General features: G+C 39.2%; 1 protein-coding gene across 4 annotated transcripts; it reads left to right on the forward strand.

Annotated features, from left to right (window-relative positions):
* Nucleotides 1–276: 276 nt before the first annotated feature.
* On the forward strand, nt 277–27,149 carry LOC104597822 (ceramide synthase 1 LOH3-like). 4 transcript variants are annotated; one of them, XM_088903404.1, is made up of 7 exons: nt 295–757; nt 4,339–4,568; nt 5,255–5,410; nt 5,688–5,873; nt 18,694–18,878; nt 24,779–24,848; nt 26,747–27,149. In XM_088903404.1, the coding sequence occupies exons 1-6, from the start codon at nt 620–622 to the stop codon at nt 24,808–24,810; spliced, it is 927 nt and encodes a 308-aa protein (XP_088759530.1). In that variant the 5' UTR covers nt 295–619; the 3' UTR covers nt 24,811–24,848; nt 26,747–27,149. The 4 variants fall into 4 exon arrangements, with proteins under 4 accessions (XP_088759532.1, XP_088759530.1, XP_088759531.1 ...); XM_088903405.1 differs by having other exon boundaries at nt 27,053–27,149; XM_010259546.3 differs by lacking the exon at nt 26,747–27,149 and having other exon boundaries at nt 298–757; nt 24,779–25,331.
* Nucleotides 27,150–27,242: the final 93 nt, after the last annotated feature.

Here is a 27,242-nt window from a genome sequence, read left to right on the forward strand (position 1 = left end):
CCGATTAATGGGTATTAATCCAACTCAACTTCGTTGCTTGACGTGTGTATGGTGCCCCAGTTGATCGGACCCCACGTTTCACCGTCAAACAATGATGGGTAGTTTGATCAATTAAGAGCGCCCGAATTCCGATTTGAAGGGTGAATGATAGATCATCAGTGAAGTTTTTTTTTAGGGTCACGAGTCAGACGACGCAGACCGCAGGCGGATTCCACAACACAAACAATGAATGAATGAATAATGAATTGATTTGATCGAGAACTAAAACAGTTAAAGCTGCCAGCTAGCTACTGGCTGTGGCCTGTGGGCTGTGGGTGTGTAGCACTGTAGCTCAAACCTGGAGCTGTATCACGCCTCTTCTTGGTTGGGGGATGGGCTTCCAGGCTGTGTACCCCCCCCTCTTATTCTTTTTAACTCTTTTGCCTTAAAACAAAGAAACTAGAAACCTTGGTTGAATGTGTAAGGTAACTTAAAACGAGGTTTTTATTGTACTAGAGAGAGAGAGAGAGAGAGAGAGAGAGACGAATGACGACTATTCTCAATTTGTCCTCTCCTTTGTTGCAAGCCTTCAACTTCCCTTGACATCTGTTTAGCTTCGACGGTCATTCGAAATCCAGAGATGGGTTTATTGGAACCGATAAATTCCATTGACTGGCAGCAGGAATCTTACCCACAGTACGATGATTTCAAAGTTCTTCCCTTCCTCGCTTTGTTCTTCCCGGCAGTGCGGTTTTTTCTCGACCGTTTTATTTTTGAGGTAGTTTGCTCAAGGTGTTATCTGATTGTTCTGGGTTTTTGTTTGTTTTTAATTTCGACGCTTATTGACGAAGTTGATCTCGACTCTATCATTCAATAGATTCGTTTACTTGTGTGAAATTTCATTGTTTGTTGATGTTTTGAATGCTATCTTTTTGGCTTAAGTTGTTATCTCCGATCGATCCGTTAAGACCTACTCGAAGTGGTTGTTTTTGTTTCTATGTTTCTCTTTAAGTGTATGAATTATATGTTTAACATAAAAAAAGTAAAATCTATAGGCACGTCTTATTTTCTGCCTTCAGATCAGTGGTGGAAAAACAGTTTTGGTTACTTTATTTTTCTTCTAGTGATTGTACAGATGTGCTATTTTGGGGTTCTTCAATTTGATAACAGTGATTATTTCTTTTCATTTTTCGTTTTCAACTGGAGAATTTGTATGTAATAAGTGGTTTAGGCAAGGAAATTTACAGCTTTGATATTTGAAGGTATTGATTGGTGGATAGCCTCTTTGAAAAAGTGGTTATGATTTCAGCTGCTCTGCACGTGCACAAACTTCTGTTCAGATATTTGCATTAAGAAAAGATGGATGAGGAGTTAGAAGCCAGTTATCTCTAAAACAATCATTTAGACATAGTGTTTACGTGATAAGTTTTTGGATTTGCTCCAGTAAACATGGGCTCATACATTATTGAAGCAAAGATGCTTGAAAGTGTTCCGTGGTTGGTGCAGAGACTACATTAGACTATGGAATGCTTTGAGTTAAACTTGATGAGGTTTACACGTTTCATTTGGAGCTTCACTCCAATCCTACTATTTATGCTGGTTTCTGATGTGTATCTAATCTCTTAGATCAAGGCCCATTGTTTTTGATCCTGATTAATAATTGGGTCAGGTTTGGGTCTATGTAACCTAGTAAGAATTTTTGAGTTTTAAGTCAAAAGACTAAACAGTACTGTCATATCCACCTGGGATGGAAAAAGAGACCCCACCCAGAAGGGTTAGAAGAGAGATAGAGCTAGTATCAACAGAGTCATGTCCCTCAAACCTCTCCTTAAAACCCCAAAGGAGACGTGGAAGCAAAATATAAATTAGGAATTCTTTAAATCGCATATTTAGTAAAGCCTAGGGATTTTAACCTTCAAGAGGAACACCCCCTACCAAAAAGAAAAACCTCTTGAGGGACCAAGACTGATGAACTGAGAGAAAGAGAGTTCTTGCCAGACCTGCTTCCCGCACATTTGCATTTATTTTGTAGTTGCTAGATGGCTAATGCTTTCCAAAAACAATTTGTAATGTCCAAAGCAATTTAACCAACAAATACATGATCTTAAAATGGTCTGTTTTAGAATACCTTAGTTTGCAAATAAAGTCCCCCTCTCCATGATTCTCTCCAATCTTGAAATTATCATCACGGGAGCTTTGGACACCCAAAAGAGACAGGAAAGTTTAGAAAACTGCATGATCCTGCTCCCATGATAGATAGTTTGTATCTAGGAAGATGTTTTTGGTGAATCCATCTGGAACAGGGCTTTGAAAATGATGAATACCAGTGTAACTCAAAGGCCAGGACAAATAGTGCGCCATAGTAGTCTAGTGTATTCCTCTAGTTTGTCCTCTTCTAAATTAATACCAACCAAAGTACTTTTTCTCATATTATTTTTCACACTAGTGATATTCTCAGTGCACCTAATCAAAACTAAAAGATTCAATGTACCTTATCACCCCCCATCCTTGCAAAAAATATAAATATTATTGTTTAAATTGAAGATGAGATATGGATACTCGTGAACCTCAACTTTGAAAGCTCTAATAAGACTAGATCTATATGCTCAGAGGTAAGACAGCTAAGTGCATCAGCTACAGGAGTGAACAAAAAGAAGATAAGGTACCACATTGCCTTATTCTGCTCTAGAGATAACATGAATAAACAGATCAGTCACAAACATGAGCAAAAAGGAAAATATGAAAGTTCTCTTGTACTTGGGGAGATATCATGAGAAACAAGTTACCTCCATCCTACATGCAACATGGTGATATTTGGCGGAGAAGCAAGAAATGGTATGTTGTAGGGGTGTCACCAGTTTTGGGTCCTTCCAAATCAAAATCAATTTGGACAGACTGGACAAACCAATAAGACATTGAATTGGACCAATCCAGACTTAATGGTCCAAAGTATTTATTGGATTGGATTGGACCTAGTCCATCCTTAATGGATTTATATTGGATTGTGTTGGATTGAACCAATATCTGGTCCATTGATAGAAGATAAGAATACAGGTGTCAATGGACCAGGTTTGTGTTGGAACCAATCTAAATTAAAACCAATTTGAATAGATTTTTTTTTTTTTTTTATTTTTTTTATTTTTTATGAATGAACCAATTTGAATAGATTGGATAGTTCAGACATTGAATTGGACTGGAAATTATTCATCAGATTGGGTTGGACCTGGTCCATGTCCATCTGTAATGGACTCATATTGAACTGGATCGGATTGGACCAAATCCAGTCCAATTGACACCCCTAGTTGTATGTTTCCTTCTTTTATCCTCTATTTTCAGCACTTTTTCAACATGAAAAATGAACATACCTGGATGGTTCTTGTATCATACCATGATCCTCATCCTTACATGGACTGCTCTACCTCAGAACAAATTAACCAACTAATTTATGTTTGGTAATAGTAAACAGACGCACCCACAAACATGCGTAAATGCATGGTTCCAATGAAATAAGTTACTATTTTTGTGCCCATTTCTCTTTTGTCCTTCTATTTCTAGTTGATAATATCTTTACTTTGTCTGTGTTAATAGTTTATCTAAACATTTTAGGATGCTACTTTGGAAAGCAATATGCTTTATTATTTTATTTATCTTTTGTGTATGTTATGTGTGAATGTCACCCTTGTTTCGTCATATCCTGGATTTGATATCACCAGTCATTTGCAGATCTTGCTTCATGTGGACTTGGTATTTTTATTTCCACTTATGATTTATGAGTACATTTTTTTAGACTTCTTATGCAGCGGCTGAAGTGTTAAGGTTCTTTATCCAGTGATTGCATTTAAATTGATGTTGCTTCAACTATCTTGTTAGCCAGACAGTATAATGACATCCTTGGGGGTAATTGAGACCATATATATATATATTTTAGTTTTTATCTTGTGTATGCCATTTCACATTGTTACTTGACAAATTATTACCATGTGCAAGACAAAACCCTCTCCTGGATAGAGGAATGCTAAACAATTACTTTCTGATGGGAGTGGCCACTGGTGTAGTATACCAACATAAAAAATGCATGTCTGAAAATCACTCTACCAAATTGGCTCACCTGGGTTAGAAAATCCTTGTTTAGTTTAGGAATAATTGCTATTATCAACTGGTTTCAGTTCTAGTACATGGTTCATTACATTTAATTTGTTGTCTGAGAGATTGTTTACAATGTGAAATATAATCATCAAGCCGAAACTACTTTCTATGCCAGTGGATATGTACCTTTTCCCCTCTCTGCTTCCTATTTTCTTCTCTTTTTTCTTCAGGATTTCTTACTTAGTTTGAACTTGATATGTATGCTTCTTGTAGAAACTGGGAAGACTTCTCATTTTCGGAAAAGGGCATCAGATGCTGGAGGCTGATATAGAAGAGAGAAGGAGGAAGCTCAAGAAATTTAAGGAATCAGCATGGAAATGTGTTTATTTCCTTTCAGCAGAGCTTTTGGCTCTCTCTGTTACTTATGATGAGCCCTGGTTCACTAATACCAGATATTTTTGGGTAGGGCCAGGAGATCAAATCTGGCCTGATCAAAAGATTAAGTAAGGTTCCAGCCTGTTTATGGAGTTTATCCTTTTGTTTATGTATCTATCTCCCTCTTCCCCTTCCTTTGGCTTTTAAGGGCAGAAGGTTTCTCTTATTTGAATATATGCTTGTAATATGTTGAAGGTGAAGAATGTAAGACATTTGGATATGAATTTGAGTACCTTTACTTTTTTTAATAGGTGTGGCAGTAACTCTTCTCTTTCTCTTGTCCTTTTCACTTTGAAAGGCTATCTCCTTTACCTTGCGTGAATGCCTAATGATTGTACTTTTTGCCTTTTCCTAGATTAGTGAAGTTCTTTTCAGTTATTGAGAAAGAGAGGATATCTCTTATTATCTTTTGGTTCAGACGGGAGAAGCCATTAACTGTGGCACCCATGGTTCATCATATAGCATACCAATTTTTTTTGCCCACTTGCTCATCCAAGATAGGCTTTTTATCGGGCTTGTGTATGAGATACTCTGCTTTTGTTTATATATCTTTATGCATTCAAAAGATAGTATGGTTTGTAAAGTTTTTTTTATAGTATATATATATATTTTGATGAATGTTTTTTTTTTATAATATATTAATTAAACTCATACAGTTTTATTAGGCCAATTCAATATTTTCCATAGTTTGATTTGTGAAGATCAGCATCTTTATTCATGGAATCATCTGACAGAATATTTTCCTGGTACACAGATTAAAATTGAAAGGATTGTACATGTATGCTGCTGGATTTTATACATACTCCATATTTGCTCTGATCTTCTGGGAAACAAGACGTTCAGACTTTGGGGTGTCAATGTCTCATCATGTAGCAACTGTCATTCTCATTGTGTTATCTTACATACTCAGGTACATTTCATATTGTTCAGACTCGCTGAAAGCTGAGGTTCTACACCACAACCATTAGGTAGCAGGTAGAATTGCAACTTACAAAATGTACCAGGGATGGTTTAATGCAAAGTTATTATATTTAACTTTTTATGCATACAGATCTGTATCTCAGGAACTTGCATTGCATATAGACAATTTAGATTTTAAATTTATAGGAATGGAAGTCATTGCTTTGTATGGTGTTTTATCCCTCATATCCTGCATCCTGACAATTTGCATCTCCATCTTGTCGCAGCTTTGCTCGTGTTGGTTCAGTTGTTTTAGCTCTTCATGATGCAAGTGATGTGTTTCTGGAAGTTGGAAAGATGTCAAAATACAGTGGCTGGGAAAGGATTGCTAGCTTTTCGTTCATTCTTTTTGTCTTGTCATGGATCATACTTCGTCTCATATACTATCCATTTTGGATACTTCGAAGTACAAGGTTAGTAAAAATTGCTGCATACTCCATAAATTTTTTATTGAATTTCATTCTCTTTCCTTCTCTGCTAAATGGCAGCATAAAAGGTGAGCCAAGAAGCAAAGAAAAAAGTACATGATTTATTTTATAATGTGTTGGAAATATTTACCTGCATGGAGTTTATGGTTGTTCAAACACGTGTACTTTATTTTGTTAACATAGTTGGCTGTGATGACAAAATTGGAAGCGAGTATACCAAGGAATTGCAACTGCATCTACCATAAAAGAAATTACTATAGGAAGGGAAAATAATATGACTAGTACTCATTAAAAAAAGAAAAGGGCAAGAGCTTGCTTTAAGCTCATTAAAAAAGAAGAAGCCGCTCATTTATCAAAAAAAAAAAAAGAAGAAGCTGCTGGAAAGTTAAATACAATTAGAAGATTCAAAACTCAGAAGAGTAAGAGAAGCCAACAACAGTTACCAGTTTCAAAGGTTTTTGCAAGGATAAAAGGAGGAATGTTTGGCCTTGGACCTAACAAGAAAGTAAGGAAACTCAGAAGTGCAGTCAGAAGACAACAGGAAGATGGCAATCAAAATAATTAACAAGTAGGCTTGCTGATTTGGCATTCAGTGGGGTTTGTTATGGGTATTGGGTGGGGGTGGTTTTGTTTTTGCTTTGGGTATTCTTTGGGTGTTGTTTGTGCTTGTTTGTTGTGACCTGTTGTTTGTTTTCACATTGTATGGGGTTTGATTTTGTGGATCTGGTTTTGATGAGAGGGTTTTATATATTTGGGTGTCTTAAGCGTTTGTCGGTTGTTCTCTGGGTGTTTTATCTTTTTCATTCGGGTGATTGCTTATCACCTTTTCTTGTATCCTATTTCAGTTTTAATTTAATTTTATTTATCTTAAAAAAAAGAGCTTGCTTTAAGCTACTTGGCTAAGTAATTGGCTTCTTTTTGGTCATTGTTGAATGACAATATCAACCCATTTACATGTCTCAAATCTCCCCTTTAGGACCAGGCATAGTTGTCAAGCCACCAAGGTGAAGCTAGGTGACGGGATTGCCTTGTTACCTTGTTGCCTAGGCAATGGATTTTTTAAATCATCACCATCATCATCATCTAAGCCTTATCCCAACAATGGGTTTTTTAAAATTAAAAAACCTAAATCCTAGGGCAATTCCCTAGGTTTCTTAACAACCAGCAATCATCTTTCACTAATAATTTCTAAGAATCTTCATCAAATGAGTAACTTCATTTCAAACATAGAAAACCAACATATTCATGAAAAGAAAAAGAAGAAAGAAAAGATAACTCATAATATATAGCTGAACCCTATTTTTGTCCTTGAAAAAGAAGAAATGTATGGAACATAAAAAGGAGAGGAGGTTGAGCCCCTGTTTTTGTCCTGGAAAAAGAAGACGTACCCTGGTTGCTCTTGCATGTTGGTCAGATAAAATCTTCAACTTCTTCCTTTCTTATCAATTCAGTTTTTGAAATCTTCAAGGTTTCAATGCAGTGTCCACTTGACTTGTGTGCTGATGATTGAACTCTAAACAATTAAGAAATTAACAAGAACCAGTATATGAATTATGAAGATATTTTTTTGATAAATAAATGGAATTTTATTAAGCATGGAAGAAGTGTACAATCAGCCTAAGAGGAGGCACGAGATGTTACCTCCCCTTAGAGCTGAACACTGAGAAAAAGCACACTCTAACTGGGAAATACAATTACAAGGTAGCCCAAAACAGATCACCCCTTTATACTCCTTGTTTAGCCAATGAATCAGCCATAGAATTTTCCGTTCTGCTGACCCACTCTGAAAGCTAACTGCCATATTCCTTGTTAGCCAATTAACTTTCTTCCAAAGGTCCCTGTAACCCCAAAAGACTTTCTGGATTTGACAACTAGCTCACTACCACCTTGGAGTGCCCCTCCACTATCAAGTTCTCGACTCCCAATTGGTTAGCAACCTGTATACCTTGTGCCACTGCTAATATTTCAGCCCTTATAGAATCTCCAATTCCCACTGGTCCTGAGAACAAGGATATAATGTTGCTGTCCTTGTCTCTCAAGATCCCTCCTATACCCGAGGCCCTGAATTACCTTGACTGCTTCCATCAAAATTCAGTTTAATCACTCTTTCCAGAGGAGGCTTCCATTCATCTTGTAGTCTGTTCTTTGTGGCAGTTGTGGATGCCATTGCTGCCCAATTCCTCCTTAAATCATCATAAGAAAAATTCACGAACAGGTCTGGAGTTTTCAACCAGAAAATTGTCCTTGTCAGTATACACTCCTTTACATTAGCAAGGCTTCTCTCCTCTTGAAAAATTCTAACATTTCTCTCCTCCCAAATTGTCCACAGACTAGCTGCTCTTATACACTTCCATATTAAATTCCCTCTCTTTGTCAGTCGCCCAAAGACAAATGGTTCAAAGAACAAATTTACTTTAGAGGACCAGTTCCACCTGCACCCAAATAACATTAATACCCAATTCCAAATACTAGCAACAAAAAAGCAAGATATTAGTTAATGGTGACAGTCCTTACTCTTCACTTTACATAAAAAGCACCAGTTTGAGGACAAGCACATATAAGGTTTCTTCTTTTGCAAGTTTTCCAAAGTATTGATCTTACCATAGTAGGCTTCCTAACAGAACACTGATATTTTAGGAGGAATTGGCCTTGATCAGATCTCTTTAATAGGGAAAACCCAAGAGGGGGGAGAGGAACAAAGGGATTTAAAGAAAGAGGCACAAGTGAAAGAGCCACTTAGGGTCAGTGTCCAAATCCTTTTATCAGGTTTGGGAGGGATCAAACACACAGACTCTAGAAGAAGCAAGAGCTCTGAAACACAAACAACTCATCATCCCTTAGGCCTCTACAAAACCCAAAGTCCCAATCATAGTTTTCAAGGCGCCAAGGTGAGGCTAGGCGATAGGGGGCGTCTAGTCGCCTAGGCGATGGATTTTTTTAAGTAAAAATCACATATCCTAGGGTAGTTCCCTAGGTTCCATAGCCAACTTTCTTTAATAACTATCCATAATTTTCATAAGAAAATTATAAACTTCATGTTTAAGTCTAGAAAATCAACATTTTATGAGAAGAAAAGGAACAAAGGAAAGAAAATTAAAAAAATATAGGGGCTAAACCCCTACTCTTGTTATAGGAAAAGAAGAAAAGAAAAGGTGGAAGAAGAAGAAGACTTGTAAGAAGAAAATGTGTTGATTAGACAAAATTTTAAGTTCTTCCCTTGCTTATTGGTTCAGGTTCTGAAATCTTTGAGGATTCAATCAAGGATCAAAACTTCGATACAATACACCCCGTATCGGGTGTATTGTATTGTATCTTTGGTGCCCCAATACACATGTTTGCAGGTGTTTTCGGGAACCCATTTTTTAAAATTATATATATATATAAGTGAAATTTGAAAACCAAAGAAATAAAAAAATGGGGGAGTATCGTTATAAGTACTGATACACCTCTGCCAATACATAGAGGTGTAGTGATACTTTGAACCATGGGTTTCAATACAGCAGTTAGCAATGTTTGTGTTGATTAAACACTAACAAATAAGAAAATAATAAAAAGAAATTAGTACATAAACACATAAAATGAGTATTCTAGTTTAATAATGCCTATTTTATAATTATATTGTCCAAAAATTAAAAATATTAAAGTATTTTATAACATAGTGCACAAAACTACTTGGCAACTGGGCGAGGCGAGCCTCCAAGGGCGCCTTGTCGCCTAAGCGTCGCCTTGACAACTATGGTCCCAATTTAATGCCAAAGGGAGAACAGGGGGAATGGAATCTTGAGATAGGTTTCTTTTTAAAGAGGGAGATAGAATAAAGAGACAGGAAATGGTCTTTTAGAGGCTGAGTGCCCACCCACAAAATAAATAATTTAGTGTAATTTTTATTGTAGTCTTATAATTTTACCAACTAAAAAAATATTATATTTTACTTGTACGAAAAAAACTAAGTGCTTGTGTGAGGCAACCCTCCATGGGTGCCTTGTCACCAAGGTCCCTGCGGCATTGACAACCATAGGACTAGGCAATATCTAAGGTTGCATTTCCTTTGTTGAGTCAGCTAATTGGGTTACCATTTTGTTACAGTTGATGTTTTAGTTAATTTTGTTGTTTCAACCAAAATGTCACAAGTCCCATACATCAATTACAATAGTTTGGTCAAAACAATGAAATGTTTGACACAACCATGTCAAATCTGAAGACAATCAAATAAAAGTTTGTCTCATCCTTGATCCTTGGAATTTAGAGAATGCTACTTCAACATCGCCTCTAGCGTCCACATCCATAGGATTTGGACAGTGTCACCTTTTATTTTTTGGAGTTTTGACACACGTCTTAATCATGGCATTTAATACCTGTCCATAGAAGTTGTTTTCTGTCACCTTAGCATCAATTTTTTGAACCACAATACCCCTACCAGCAGAGTCTTGATTTGCCACATGGCTCACATCTACATTTAACAAGTAACAACTTTGAAACACCATTGAAAGGCTTGAGGAGCATTCTTGTTTGATGTTTTCTCATATATTATGGAATAAATCCATTCATTCAAGTATATATCCTTGGCATGTTTAGGATCTATTTTTAACAATGGATATGGCACTAACCAGAACAAAATGGCAAAACAGGATTCATGTAGCCGGCCCCATATAGTTGGGATAAGGCTTAGATAATGATGTTTAGGATCTATTTTATTATGTGGTCGAGCATTTTTCTACTCTCACTAGAAATCCAGCATTGTCAACTCTGAAGTCTGAACATGATTTTGTGTCAATCATGATTATACACATGTAATTAAAAGGTTGCTACTGCACCCTGGAAAGAGGCAATTCTTTCAATCTCATTGTGATGGCGAAGATATGATATTACTTTCCAAAAGAGTTAAAAATTGTTTTTCCGATGCTTCCCCAACATGCTACTTGAATAGCCATGCAGGCAATTCTTTCAATCTCATTGTGATGGCGAAGATATGATATTACTTTCCAAAAGAGTTAAAAATTGTTTTTCCGATGCTTCCCCAACATGCTACTTGAATAGCCATGCTTTTTCCTCCAACTATTTTTTATCAATAACAACAGTCTAAGATTTTGTTGATGATCAAGATGCACAATTACCGTACTTCAAAAGAAATTAAAAGGAGGGGGCAAACCACAGTAATGAACTGGCTAAGCATTCAGAATATGGTAGTACACAATAAAAGGAAAAGAAAGATAAGCAGATAAAGAAGATAAAAAGACATAGTCATCCTTGTTGGCTTTTGCCTCTTACTGTTTGTAAAGAGACTGGGCCGAATGGACCCTAGTATCTTCTCTTGTAATATTTTTTCTATTTTCCTGTTAGCTAATGGGCCTCTCTTAATGGGCTTGTTATTTCTTTTTTGTTTGATCTCTTTATGTTATTGCCTAGCTGGCCGCCCACTTAAGGGCATGCTTGTAATTATTTTAACATTAATTTTTAGTAAAAAGGATTAGAGAAGAAAGGGAAGGATTATTCAAACCTTTCTTCTTCTTCCTCCTCTTTTCTCCATCTTCTTCTCTTGTACTGCTGCTCTTACTTTTCTTCCTCCTTTTTCTCTCTAATTTTTCAAGCTTACACCTATTTTTGAGGGCTGGTTTACATCTTGGTATTATAGCAGGTTTCTTTCTTCCTTCTTTTCTTCTTCCTCTTTTCCCATGCACCTTTAGATTAAGAGAGTGTATGGAGAGATAGGTTCTCTATAGCTTAGAGGATCTCTGGCCTAGTTGGTAGAGGGTTTGGAGAGTTTAAATCTGGTTGGATATTGCCAAGAAGTGGTGTTGTTCTGTTGCTGCCCAAAACCCTAGCCGAATAGAGATTTTCGAAGGTACAGGTAAAGGTGAAGCTTTGGGTGTGGCGCTCTGTGCTTGGGAGGTGTCTTTTGACTCCTAAAGGAGGACGGTTCAGGTTTGGAAGAGATTGGGAAGCTCTGGTAGGAGCGGCTGCATCTTCTCTCTTCCTCCCCAACAGTTGGGCGGAGTAAAACCCTAGTTTTCAAGCATCTGGGTTCTGGTTTGACTTCAAGTAAGTTTATATAGACCAAATTTCTGGTTCTTTGATTTTCGTTTGATTAATGGAGCCATACGGAAGTGAGTTCAAGCAAGTGCCGGTTTCCGGCCTTGGCTCGGTAGGTTCCGTTTTGATTGGTGTGACCACAATCAAGCTAGATGGTACAAATTATCTTGCTTGGGCACAATCTATAAGAACTTATGTCTGTAGTAGAGGAAAACTCGGGTATCTCACAAGTAGTAAAGTGAAACCCGAAGAGACAGACCCTGAATTGTCTAAATTTGAGAAATGGATGCAAGAGATCTATACAGTCATTGGATGGTTGGTCAACTCTATGCAACTTCATATAAGTCAACATTATCTCTGGATGTCTTCGGCTAAGGAGATATGGGACAGTGTTACTGAGACCTATTCACAGAAGTTGAATGTAGCCAGAGTCTACAAGTTGAAAAGTGAAGTAAAGAACCTAAGATAGGGGGAGAAGAGTGTAGCAATCTACTATTCTATACTGAAATCCCTATGGCAAGAAATTGATGTTTTGGAGACAATTGTATGAGAGAGTAAGAATGATGCTAAAATGTATAGGAAGTTGGTGGAGAGAAATAGGGTGTTTGAATTTCTTACTGGACTCAACCCTGAGTTTGACATCATTAGGCAAAATATCATGGCCAAAGATGAGGTTACTCTTTCCCAGGCATACGCTATGATAAGCAATGAGGAGAGTTGGCGGCAGGTTCAGTTATAGAGTCCACCTACAAAATACTTTGCACATGTTGGAATAAAGCCAAAGGGTCCTTCTGAGAAAAAGGAGCAGATATGCGAATATTGCAAGAAATTGAGGCATACAAAGGACACTTGCCGGAAGCTTCATCCTGATAGGTTTAAGAATAACAATAGTTTTGAGAAGGGCAGTCAAGTAGGAAAGCCTAAAACAGCTAATGTTGCTACAGTACCTGAAAGAGGAAATAAGGAGAGTGAAGAAAAATCAACCATTGAGCAGTTGGCAGCAATGAAGGCAAATTTTGAAAAGCATGGGAGGCTGCTAAATCACTTGGAAGCTACTGTTTCTTCATCTCACTCTTCCAGCAACACATCATCATCATCTGCATTTGCTCACTCAGGTATTCGTGCTTTTGCAAATCATGCTTCAGTTTCAGGTAATCATAAAATCCCTTGGATTATTGATTCCAGTGCATCCAGACCATATGACCAGCCTGTCTAATCTCTTCTGCTCATACCACCTTTTCTCTGGTAAAGAGAAAATATCCCTTGTTGATGGGTCTCTTGCTCCCATTTATGGTAAAGGGGATATAAAGACCTCTGACACCCTTTATTTATCCTCTGTCCTTCATGTCCCTAAACTTAATACAAACCTTTTATCTGTTAGCAGCTTAACTAAATCCATGAATTGTAGCATAACCTTTTTTCCCACTCATTGTGTTTTTCAAGACCTGCAATCTCAGAGGATGATTGGGAGTGGCCATGAGGCGAACGGAATATACTTGTTGGACACACCGGATAGAGCTTTTGGACCACCTCATGGAGTTGCCTTAGAGTCAATCTTGTCAGATTCTATTGACAAAGTCTTGTTATGTCACTTTCGGTTTGGTCATTTGTCCTTTTCTGCTTTGAGTCATTTGTTTCCAGATATGTTTAAGGGAGTGTCTTTATCGAGTCTTCATTGTGAGTCGTGTGAACTGGCAAAGCATTGTAGACATTCTTATTCAGTAAGCAATAAAAGATCTCTTTCTCCTTTTCATATTGTTCACTCTGATGTGTGGGGGCCATATCATTTTCCAACTATGGGGGGTTACAGGTACTTTTTCCTTTTTATTGATGAGTACTCTCGTTACACATGGATTTATCTCATGAAATCCAGGGATGAAGTACCAGCTATTGTGCAAAAATTTCATGAACTTATCCTCATCCAGTTTAACACTTAGATCAAAATATTCCGTTTTGTTAATGCTAAGGAGTATTTTGAGAAAACCCTCTCTGCCTATCTTGAAACTTTTGGGGTTATTCATCAAAGTTTTTGTTCCTACACTCCACAACAGAACGGAGTGGCGGAAAGGAAAAACTGACATGTGGTTGAAGTTGTCAGATCCCTCCTGTTTGCATCCCATGTTCCTATAAAATTTTGGGGAGATGTTCTTACTGCTACCTTTTTGATCAACCGTATGCCCTCTCGGGTTCTTAACCTCAAAACCCCCTTTAGCCTTCTCTTCCCAGATGAGGATCTTTTTTCTCCTCCTCTCCGTGTTTTTGGGTGCACTTGCTATGTGCATGTTCACAGCCATCAAAGGCACAAATTTGAACTAAGGCTCGTAAATGTGTTGTTCTGGGATATGCCTCCACACAGAAGGGATATTGTTGTTTTGGTCCAGTTAGTGGCACCCGCTTTGTATCTCGGGATGTCACATTTGCTGAGTTGACTCCTTTTTTTAGTATTTCTCCTGAGGGGGAGAAATCTGAAGAACCATTTGCTATGTCTCTAGCTGTCCTTCTTCCCATTCCTCTTGAGTCCTCTCATGAGGTGTCCACTTCTCCCACTGGACCTACCTCCAATATTCCTGTTCCTCCTCCTCCTCCACCTCATTCTCCTATAATTTCTCCTCACCTTGTTCTCCAAAGGTGGTACCAAAGGCACAGATTCAGACATGGGCAAGTTGTTTCCACTCCTACAGAAGAGCCTCTTGGTCCTCCCATCATTACTGAGGTAACAGGTCAGCCTTCCTCTGACCCATCTACATCTTTCCTAGACCTTGACCTTTCTATTGCTCTCCGCAAGGGCAAGCGGAAGTGTACAACCCATTGTATCTCCAAACACCTATCTTACAACCTTCTCTCTCCTTCCTACTATTTTCTTGCTTTTGTTTCTTCCCATGTGATACCCAGGTTCGTACCGGAAGCCTTATCTAAACCTGAATGGAGGGATGCTATGATGGCTGAACTAGATGCTTTGTATTTCGACTGCTGCTACAGTAGTCCGAATAGGAAGAAGAAGAAGAAGAAGAAGAAGAAGAAGAAGAAGAAGAAGAAGAAGAAGAAGAAGAAGAGAAGAAGAGGGGTCAGTCGAAAATCTGATGGTTCACCCATTCAGTCGACCCCCTTAATCTATATTAGCTTCTAATCATGTTTACAAAGACAGAAATGCCCTTACTTAAGTGTGGGGCAGAGTAACTCTAATAACACAGCCACATAAGCAAGTTACTTAATAAACAGAAGAAGACTAAACTACCCCTATTCGACACATCTTAACACTCCCCCTCAAGCTGGAGAATATATGTCATATAATCCCAGCTTGTTACATAGATAGTTCACTTTCCCTGAGCTTAGAGCTTTTGTAAACAAGTCTGCCCACTGGTCATTGGAGCTCACATGTTCTGTATTTATCTCTCCGGCAAGAACCTTCTCTCTCACAAAGTGGCAATCAACCTCTATGTGCTTTGTTCTCTCATGAAAGACAGGATTGGAAGAGATATGGAGTGCAGCTTGGTTGTCACAGTACAATTTCATAGGTTTATCCATGTGAAACCCAATTTCTTGTAGAAGATAGTTATGCGCAGCAGAGAGACAAGCTGTAATGTTTCTGACCTAGGGCGAACCAGTCCTCTCCATCGACTGACCAGAAACGAAAGTGAAGAGTCACGAACAACACTGAGGTGCTTTACCAACTGACTTAGATCAGGAACCTTGCTCTGATACCATATTTCGACTGCTGCTACAGTAGTCCGAACAGGAAGAGGAGAAGAAGAAGAAGAAGAAGAAGAAGAAGAAGAAGAAGAAGAAGAAGAGAAGAAGAGGGGTCAGTCGAAAATCTGATGGTTCACCCATTCAGTTGACCCCCTTAATCTGTATTAGCTTCTAATCATGTTTACAAAGACAGAAATGCCCTTACTTAAGTGTGGGGCAGAGTAACTCTAATAACACAGCCACATAAGCAAGTTACTTAATAAACAGAAGAAGACTAAACTACCCCTATTCGACACATCTTAACACTTTGCATAAGAACCATACCTGGGATATTGTTGACTTGCCTGAAGGGAAGGAACCAGTGGGTTGTAAATGGGTGTTTACCATTAAATATCACTCTGATGGATCTATTGAGAGCTAGGTTGGTTGCTAAAGGCTACACTCAGATGGGCAGAACTTTTAGCTGCTGTACAAGGGGTGCAATTTGCAAACCAGCTGGGGGTACAACACCTAACAATCGAGGGGGATTCCAAAGTGGTGGTGGGTTGGTTGAAAAATCCTGAAGAGGCTATGTGGCGTTACAAGAATGAAATGAAGAAATTTAGTTGGTTGACAAGGAATATGTTGGTCACTGTACAGTGGGTGGGGAGATCAGCAAATACTTTGTCAGATGTGTTAGCTAAGCAAGGGGTAAATAGGGAAGAATTGTTTTGGGCTCAGTTGTGATTCTTGCTTTTCTTTCCTAGTTTACTTGTAAGATTCAAGGAGGGGCTGCAGCTTGTGCCTCTCCCTAGGATGTTGTATGAACTCACTCTAAATCTGCTTCTGAATTAATAAATTTATTATCATTCATAAAAAAAAGGCTACACTCAGATGTATGGTATTGACCATCTTGAGACATTTGCTCCTATAGCTAAGATGACCTCAGTCCGGGTTTTGTTATCTCTAGTCGCTACTTTTGATTGGCCCCTACACCAGTTTGATGTTAAAAATGCCTCATTGAATGGAGACCTACATGAAGAGGTCTATATGTCTTTGCCTCTAGGGGTGCATGGGAAGAAAATGCAAGGCAAGGTGTGTAAACTGCAGAAATCTATTTATGGTCTCAAACAGTCTCCTCGGGCTTGGTTTGAGAGGTTCAGGGCTGCTCTTGTCTCCTTTGGTTAACACAAACTCAATTTGATCATACCCTGTTCTTGAAGAGAAATGGCTCTCTGGTGACCTTTTTGATAGTTTATGTTGATGATATTGTGGTCACGGGTAATGACACTCAAGAGGTTAGTAAAGTCAGAAGATTTCTTAAGATCAAGGATTTGGGAGATCTTCGGTATTTTTTGGGCATTGAAGTTGCTAGATCTAAGGATGGTATCTTCATTTTTCAGCATAAATATGTCCTTGACCTCCTTGCTGAGACTGGTAAACTTGGAGCTAAACCAATCTCCACTCTTATTGATCCCAATCATAAGCTTTTTGCTACAGATGGTGACCTTTTATCTGATAAGGGGGTGTTTCAGAGACTGCTTGAGATACTCGGCCGGACATTTCCTATGCAATAAGTGTTATTTGTCAATTTATGCATTCTCTTAGAGATACTCATTTAGTTGCTGCAGAAAGGGTTCTGTGTTACTTGAAAGGTACTCCAGGGAAAGGTATTCTATTTGCCAAACATGGACACATGAAGCTGGAAGCTTTCATTGATTCCGATTGGGTAGGATGTATTGATGATAGGAGATCCACCTCAGGTTATTGTGCTCTGGTCACTTGGAACATTGTGTCATGGAGAAGTAAGAAACAGTTTGTAGTTACTAGATCCTCAGCTAAAGCAGAATACAGGGCAATGGTGCATGGTGTGTCAGAATTACTGTGGCTACAATCCCTTTTAGAAGAATTGGGGGTTGACTATGAGAAGCCAATGATGCTCTACTGTGACAACCAAGCAACTATCAATATTGCACATAATCCTATTCAACATGACCGAACTAAGCACATTGAGGTTGATAGACATTTTATAAGGGAAAGAGTTTCCTCAGGAGAAGTTTGTTTGCCGTTCTTCACATCAGACGAACAATTGGCTGATATCTTGACCAAGGGAGTTCCGAGAGGGAAAATGACACACTATATAAGCAAGCTGGGCATGATTGACATCTATGCTCAGCTTGAGGGGGAGTGTAAAGAGACCGGGCTGAATGGGTCCTAATATCTTTTCTTGTAATATTTTTTTCTATTTTCCTATTAGCTAATGGGCCTCTCTTAATGGGCCTGTTATTTTTTTTTTGTTTGATATCTTTATGTTACTGCCTAGCTGGCCGCCCACTTAAGGGCATACTTGTAATTATTTTAACATTAATTTTTAGTAGAAAGGATTAGAGAAGAAAGGGAAGGATTATTCGAACCTTTCTTCTTCTTCCTCCTCTTTTCTCCATCTTCTTCTCTTGTACTGCTGCTCTTACTTTTCTTCCTCCTTTTTCTCTCTAATTTTTCAAGTTTACACCTATTTTGGAGGACTGGTTTACATCTTTGTTAAATGAAAATGGAGGGACAAATTTGTAATAAAAGCCTCCTTTTTACATTAAAAGGATTCAGAACCTTCAGAGTAATCTCTTAGCACTTTAGCAGAGGTGCTGCTCCATACTCAAAATTCTGCTCCTGTATATCTTTCTCTTACCATCCTGTCAAGGCACCTTTTAGGTTATATTACTTGGATCTTTTTTCCATTTCACAATATAAAATTTGCAAGTTCAAGCAATATAATGCCAAAAATGGTATGGTGATTCACATGATTTGGTGTGACCTAATTGATAGTTCAACATTTTTATGTGTACTGAAGAGAAATCACGGTTCACTCAAGTTTCCTTAACCATTACTTTTTGGTGGCTTCTATTATTATCTCTTTTCATAAAAAAAATTTACCTATCTTTATCAAAAAAAAAAGAAGCACCAAACTCTCATTGGGACTTCTTTCCTTGTTCTTTAACTGATGAGAAACAATGACTTTTACTAAATCTTGCTCCTTTCCCTTTTTCTCCTGTTTCTGTTGCAAAATTCTTTGGTCCCCATGTTTTCTCACTATTTCTTTTCTTGACAGCTATGAAGTTTTACTTACATTGGACAAGGACAAACACAAGAAAGATGGACCCATCTACTATTATGTGTTCAATTCTCTCCTGTTTTGCTTGCTTGTTCTTCATATATATTGGTGGGTGTTGATATATCGGATGCTTGTAAAACAAATCCAAGCCAGAGGCCAGATTAGTGAAGACGTTCGATCTGGTATGTAGAACAAACTAGGTGAAGGTTTTGCATGCATACACAAATATGCACATATTATTGATATATATATTTTGCAGATGATTTGAAACGAGTTTGTCTAATTGAGTTAGAACACTATGTAGTTTCTTGTGATGATTGAGAGAGAGAGAGAGAAAGAGAGAGAGAGAGGTACGGATGATAGAAAGGAAAGGCCAAAAACTTTGTACTGGCACCCGCCAGTTTTCTATTTATATTAATCTTTATAAAAAGGCAAAATTACAAGTATGCCCCTGGCGGCATATCCTAGAATAAGAACAATAGGAAAAGAAAAAAAGAAAGGACTAGTAAAGTAATTGAAACTGTCCCACTAACATCAATTACAATGAACACTCAAGCCTTACAACACTCCCCCTCAAGTTGAGCTGAAGATGTCTATCATGCCCAGCTTGTCACATAGCTCATTGTGCCTCGAACACGGAAATCCTTTTGTGAGGACATCAGCAAGTTGTTCCTTGGTGTTGACATAAGGGATACAAATTTCCCTCTTTTCCAATTTCTCTCTTATGAAGTGCTTATCCACCTCAATATGCTTAGTCCTCTCATGTAGGACCGGGTTGCTGGCGATGTTTATTGCAGCCTTGTTGTCACAATAAAGAGACATAGGGTTATGAACAACAACTCCAAGCTCACCTAGGAGGTTCTTTAGTCAAAGGACTTCAGCCACCCCATGTGCCATAGCTCTATACTCAGCTTCTGCACTTGATCTTGCTACCACACTTTGCTTCTTACTCTTCCAGGTCACCAGATTTCCTCCCACAAATGTGCAATACCCACTAGTGGACTTTCTATCATCCACTACTCCTGCCCAATCAGCATCTGTAAAGACTTCCACCTTCAGGTGATTGTGTTTACTGAATAGTAGGCCTGTTCCTGGATGTTTCTTCAGGTATCTAAGGACTCTCTCTGCTGCCTCCATGTGTGGCTTCTTAGGAGAATGCATAAATTGGCTCAGAACTCCAACTGAATAGGCAATATCTGGACGGGTCATGGACAGATAAATCAGTTTTCCCACTAACCTTTGGAACTGCTTTACATATTTCAGAGGTTCACCAATACAGTCACCTAGCTTGTGGTCCGCATCCATAGGAGTGTCTGCCGGCCTTGCACCTAACTTACCTGTATCCCGTAATAGATCAAGGGTGTAATTCCTTTGAAAGACAAAGATACCCCTTTTTGAACGGGCAACTTCGATCCCAAGGAAATACTTTAGGAGTCCTAGATCTTTCACTTCAAATTTGGATGCAAGGAATTGTTTCAATTTCTGTATCTCTGAACTCCAGCTCCCTGTAATGATGATATCGTCTACATACACTATCAATACGGCAACCTGCTCATGACATCTCTTCACAAAAAGTGTATGATCAGACTGGCACTGTTGGAACCCCATCTCTTGAACTGCCATGTGAAACTTACTGAACCAGGCTCTGGGAGACTGTTTTAAGCCGTAGAGAGACTTCCGCAGCTTGCACACCTTGTTTTCACTTCCCTTGGCAGAGAATCCAGGAGGTTGAACCATGTATACCTCTTCTTCCAAGTCACCATTCAGGAAGGCATTCTTTATGTCCAGTTGATGCAATTCTCAGTCAAAATTAGTAGCTAAGGATAGGAGAACCCTAATCGAGTTCATCTTAGCCACCGGGGCAAAAGTCTCATCATAGTCAACTCCATATACCTGTGTGTACCCTTTGGCTACTAGTCTTGCTTTGTACCTTTCAACTGTTCCATCTGCCTTGTGCTTAACTGTGAACACCCATCTGCACTCCACGGGTTCTTTCCCCTCTGGAGGATCCACCAATTCCCAAGTCTGATTTTTGTGGAGGGCATCAATCTCCTCCTTCATGGCACCTATCCACTCATGGAATTTTAAGGCTTCTGCAACATTCTTGGGAACAGGGACACAATCAACTGCCGATAGGAAGGCTCGGTACACGGGAGAGATGTGGTCATAGGAAACACAATGGGTAATGGGATGTTTGGTAGTGCACGACCCGACTGCCTTTCGTTGAGCAATAGGGATGTCTAGGTCGTCCACAGTGGGAGAAGGGTTAGGGGTTGGACTTACCTCCTGGGATTCTGATGATGTCAATTGCTTAGTGGTTGGCTGCTCCACATTTCTATCACACTGCTGATCTCTCCGATGAGTACGCTGGAAGACACGGAAGGGAGTGAGGTCTGGAATAGAAGGAAGGGACACCTGAACCTGCTTCTCCTCTTCCACACTACGGCTCTCCCCCTGAGGAGGAGGGAAGAATGGCTCGGATTCAAAGAAGGACACGTCCATAGACACAAAATATTTACGACTGATTGGATCAAAACACCGATACCCCTTTTGAGAGGATGGGTACCCCAGGAAGACACAAGGAATGGACCGAGGGTCTAACTTACCTCTGGATGGAGACAAATCGTGGACAAAGGCCTGACAACCAAAGATTCTCATGGGGATGGAAAATAAAGGTGACTGAGGGTACAATAACTGATGAGGAGCCATGTAATTTAACACTCTGGAGGGCATGCGGTTGATGACATACGCAGTTGTAAGTATAACATCCACCCAAAACCTTTTTGGTACATTCATGTGGAACATCATCCCGCGGGCTATCTCAAGGTGGTGCTTGTTTTTCCTTTCTACAACCCCATTTTGCTGTGGTGTTCTGGTGCATGAGCCTCTATGAATAGACCCATGGGAGACGAAGAACTCATTTAGCTCCCCATGGAAGTATTCCTTCGCATTATCGGATTGGAAGATCTGTATTTCAACATGAAACTGTGTAAACACCATCCTCTGGAAGTCTTGCACTGTCTTTGGAATCTCGTCTCTGCTACGCATAGGGATTACCCATGTATAGCGAGAGTAATCATCAATCAGTGTAATAAAATATCGATATCCACCCTCAGATGTTACATTTGTAGGTCCCCATACATCAGAATACACAATATGAAAATGAACACTTGATCTTTTATTACTGGAATGAAAAGTTGTTCTACATTGTTTACTCAACTGACACGTTTGACACATGAACTTTGACACTGAACACGACTTAAATAAAAGTGGAAACAAACACTTTATTACTTCAAAAGAAACATGACCTAAACGACTGTGCCACAACAAAATTTGACTCTTATTTGACTGACTACGTGACTCTGAGGATGACACAGAAAGACCAGCTTTGTTGTCGAGAATGTAGAGACCGTCCACCAGGCTTCCTCTACCAATCGTCCTCCCAGAAGTTCGGTCCTGAAAAACACATGAATCAGCAAAAAAGGTTACACTACAGTTTAAAGAACTTGTAATGCTACTAATTGAAAGCAAATTTATGGGAAGTTGAGGGACATGCAAAACACAATTCAGGTTAAGGCCATGGGGAAGGGATATCGATCCTTGACCTGCAATGGAAGAAAAGGAACCATCTGCAAGTCTCACTCTATCCCTTCCTGACAAAAGGCTATAAGAATGGAATAGGTTAGGCTTACTGGTCATGTGATTTGAGGCCCCTAAGTCAATAATCCAAGGGGAATCTGTGGGAGTGACATGGAATGCAGAAGCCACATTACCTGAAGTGGATGCAAAGGAGGTAGAGGGAGTACTAGTGACTGAGCTATCCAATTGCCGCAATGCCCTACCATAAGATTCCAGATGCTCCCTGAATGAATTCATTATATCCTCCTTGGGGTCAGGTTTATTAGGAGAGTCCCGGGTACTACCGGCAACCTGAGTGTCTTGGGTTGCCACATGTGCTGCACTCGTTCTTTTCACGTGACCTTTACCCTGTTCTTGATTCTTTGCTGCCCACTTGGGTTTCCCGTGGATGTCCCAACAGGTGTCACGTGTATGTCGTGACCTTCTACAGTGGGTACGAAAGAGTTTATCTTTATCATCTGCCTTCTTAGGATCACCTTTCTTCCCTGTTGGGCTATTATTCACCGCAACCAAGGCAACTTGTTGCTCCCCCTCGGCTGTAACCATCACACTCCGCCTGCTTTCTTCAAATTGGACGAGGGAGTATACTTCGTGTACTATAGGCAATTCCTTGCTTCCTAGAATCTGCACCCTTAATGGTTCATATACAGGGTTCAGCCCTAACAAGAAGGCAAACACTCGCTGCTGAGAGATCAGCTTCCTGTAGGCCTTAGCATCATCATCGTCCTTCCACTCTATGGCCTGATAATGGTCCAACTCCTTCCATATGGAGGTAAGAGCCGAATAATATGAGGACAAGCTGCGGTTTCCCTGTTTACAGGTGGAGGACTCGGCTTGTAGTTGGTAAATCTTGGCATAATGCCTTTGCTCAGAGTAGGTACTTCTAGCCTGTTCTCAGATCTCACTGGCGGTGTCTTTCCACATAAAATTCTTCTTCACATCAGGTTCCATAGCTGCAAGGAGCCAAGACATCACCATACTGTTTTCTTGGTCCCACCTATCATGTTCAGCTGTATCACCCTTAGGTTCTTTCACCCTTCCATTGATGTAACCGGCCTTACCCCTTGCTGTTACATAGAGTTTTACACTCTTAGCCCACTCCAGGTAGTTCAGACCATTCAAGGGGGCGGTTGGCATGGGAAAGACCATGGTTTCACCTCCCATACCTGCTGTATTGCGGGTTGAGGTGTTCCCCAGTGAGGTCAGTTCCTGACTTGCCATTGGAAATTACAACCAACCAGTCCAAATGCCACCTAACAGCACAGCCGCCACAACTGGAATGGGCTACTCAGGGTTTACTCCTATGGATGTGAGCAACAAGCTATTCAATACTGCTGAGAGCACAAGAACTATTGCTGAGAATGAGAAATCAGTCACTACAACGTCCAAACAGAACAATAAAGGGTCTAGTCATCGGTTCAGCACCACAAATACATACATTACTGTCAGTCCGAATGTGGTTCTCCCACTCTAACCATCCAATTATTCAAACTAGTAATCATATAATCAAGGCCTAAGCCCTACGCACCATTGGATAAAGGAGACTGAGAGAAACTGAAACTAAAACACACCTGTTCAACACTAGATCAGAACCTGCTAGGGTTTCATTGCACCATCAACTCCCTCCTTCGATTAGGGTTTCAGCAGACCAGCACCATCCCACGGCCAGACACAACTAGGGTTTTCAGCAACTGTTGCATGAGTCCACTAGGATTTCAGCAGATGTACAGCCACAGGACTGACTAGGGTTTCTGCAAGCACAGTGGGTTTCTGCAAACACAGTCGCCAGAGAGAATTAAAAACACAAGCCGCCGCTAGGTTTTTTTTCCTTTTCTCCTTTTCCTTCTGAAACAAAAGTAGTCACGTCCAATCCCCTTCGGAAAAACTGATGCTAGGATCGTAGGTCTTCTCCAGCCCAGAAATTCCGCTCCGATACCATGTAGTTTCTTGTGATGATTGAGAGAGAGAGAGAGAGATAGGTACGGATGATAGAAAGGAAAGGCCAAAAACTCTGTACTGGCAGCCGCCAGTTTTCTATTTATATTAATCTTTATAAAAAGGCAAAATTACAAGTATGCCTCTGGCGGCATATCTTAGAATAAGAACAATAGGAAAAGAAACTAGTAAAGTAACTGAAACTGTCCCACTAACATCAATTACAATGAACATTCAAACCTTACAACACACTATATGGGACAAAATTGGTGAGGAAATATGGAAACGGAAGTTTGAAAACAAACAGAAAATGCTTGTAAAAAGAAAAGAATTGGGGTGAGGGATAATGTATTTGGCTTACTTTCTATCATACAAGTGCAAACTGTACTGGAACAAGTAGAGGACATATAGAAAACATCTAAATATGGGGGTTGGCTTTCCCCTTACCTTTATTTAATTTAAACAATCTCATTCTTTGATCCCTCAAACACTTCTTTTCCCCGTGCAGATTCTGAAGGTGAAGGTGAACATGATGATTGACCCCAAAACAAGTTTGACAGTCATATATGCCTGCCAAGGTGCACAAGCAATTCATGATTGAATCAGCATTGACATTATTATTTTTATTTTTGGTTTTGCAGTTACCCTCCCTCATGATACTTGTTATTTAGGGCTAAAGGAAAACCTTCTCTCTCGTTCTTCCTTGTGATAACACTCATTAGTTCACAGATCTTGACCTCCACTTGCTTCACCATGTAAGTTTTATTCTTTGGACATACATTCAAGTAAAAGAACCTCATATTTGGAGTTGTCTTTGAGCAGAAGAGAGAAGAAAACTGCAACTGTGACAAACTAGGTCTTAGTTAGGGAGGCTTTTTTTTTTCCTTTTCTTTTCTTTTTCTTGTTCTTTGTTGGGGGGGGGGGGGATTTTTTCACGTCTCAGTTTTTGGTCCACATGATTTATCACCTAGGTCTTAATTGTAAGTTTGAAGTTGTAACATTTTGTTGTATAACGCTTGGGCCTTGACCCCAATTTTATTGGAAACTTGGATTAATCTGAATGTGATTTTTCATTTAACAATCATGTAGATGAAAAGTAGGATTCATGGCAAGTATGATGCAGTCGGAATGATCTCAGTATGGACTATTCTCGGTTGAGAAGTTTGTCCATTTCTGATATTTAGTCCACCTTTTTATGGTTTGTTTGTTTTTTCCATCTCCAATTTGATCAAATGAACCGAATTTTATATGCTATAAACCTTATTTCCCCCTGAATGCTAATGAATACCACTCAAATTCAAAATATCAACACGATATGCCCAATCATATTGGGAAGCCACCAATACTGCAAATACAATGGGTTTGGGATTTGGGTCATTTTCAAGGGGTCAGCACAAAACACCTAATACGCCTGTTTGTGCATTTTGGGTGTACTCAAGGTTCAAAGTATTGATACGTATCGGTCCATACGGGCTGATATGTATCGTGCCGGTGGCTTTTTGATATGCATAGGGATTATATTGGGTCAGCCACTGGTTCAGAGGGTGGGCCTTAAACCGGCCCCTTTGAACCGATTTAAAAAAAAAAAAAACTAAGTAAAACATTAAAAAAAATATCACTGACACAAGACGGTACGCTCTACCGGTGTATCGGTCAGTGTCGATATTTAGAACCTTGCGTGTACTGATACTCTAAACCTGATCCCACTTATTGTTTCCTGAATGTTTATTGCATTTGCAATTCCTTTCTGGCATTCGGGTTATTGCAATTGCTGCTTGATTTGTTATCTTTATTAGATACGCATACATGTGGAGATTTATATTAATTGTAAATCATGGGGAAGATGAAAATGGTAGGTGTATTTCTATTAATGCTTCCATACAGGATACTCCTTGAAGGTGAATAAGCTTTTAAGTGGAGATTAATGGCATTGGGCGGGTTGGACCGGGTTTATGGTCAACCTGGGTCCGATCCTAAAATTTGGGATTAGGGCTCGGGTTGGTCAATGAATCCACTTTAAAATTATACATACATATGTATGCATCTATGCAAATATGTATATATGTAAATATGTATGTAAAATTTATATATGTATACATATGTATGTATGAATGTGTATAGTTAGGCTGGGTTGGGCTACTTAAGGGTTACGTTTGGGCTTGTTTTGAAAAATAAAAAATCCGATTTGGGCCCGAATTTAATTGAAAGACCGAAAATATAAGCCCAATCCGTGTAAAATTTCAGGCTGGGCCAGTTTGGGCCCGCCCAAGTTACATCCCTACTCTTTCCAAACTGATGCCACAAACACAAATATGTAGTGTAAAACTTTATATTTTGTATTATTTTATATTTATTTGCGAAACCATGCCATGATACATAATGGTGTTGGTTGTCGGCTCCTAATCTGTCTATTTTGGCATACGACATATGATTCCACCAACCCTTTAAAGCTAGCTGTACCTTTATTTCCTTTCAGGTTGAAACTTGAAAGATTGTTTTCTTCTAGCGTCGGATATGCTGTGGATTTCTGAAAAATTCCTCTAGAAGAAAGTTATGGTCACCAAATTATGAAACTAGATTTCTTTCTCTAGCTTTGTCCTGGTGGCTATCAATTCCCAATGGCCATGGAGCTAAATATGATGGATGCTTGTCAACTATAACACGAATTCTTGGTGCTTTGAGTGCAAATTTATTTTGTAGATACAGATGAGAACTGGATCTACTTGCAACTTAGTCATGATTGTTATTAATGTAAAATTAAGACAGATTACTGATTTTCTAGGTACAGAAGTTGAGACAAAAGTTTCAGATATCAGACTGAAGGGATCTGGTTCTGGTTCTCGCTGTTTCAACGTGGCCATCAACCTCAAAATATTGATCCAGGGTGTAATGCTTAATCTAATTGGTTTGTTAAATTCAACGATCTGTGACTAAACCTCTAATTGAAAAAGCGAGAGCAAACGTGTGGTCAG

The sequence above is a fragment of the Nelumbo nucifera genome, chromosome 4 (genome assembly GCF_055504915.1).
Source record: "Nelumbo nucifera cultivar China Antique chromosome 4, China Antique-T2T, whole genome shotgun sequence".
Taxonomy (NCBI): Eukaryota; Viridiplantae; Streptophyta; class Magnoliopsida; order Proteales; family Nelumbonaceae; genus Nelumbo; species Nelumbo nucifera.

Coding starts and splice junctions, on each gene's coding strand:
- LOC104597822 (XM_088903404.1), top strand. CDS start 620: ATGGGTTTATTGGAACCGATAAATTCCATTGACTGGCAGCAGGAATCT. Junction 758..4,338: donor TCGACCGTTTTATTTTTGAG/GTAGTTTGCTCA, acceptor TGCTTCTTGTAG/AAACTGGGAAGACTTCTCAT. Junction 18,879..24,778: donor TAGTGAAGACGTTCGATCTG/GTATGTAGAACA, acceptor TTCCCCGTGCAG/ATTCTGAAGGTGAAGGTGAA.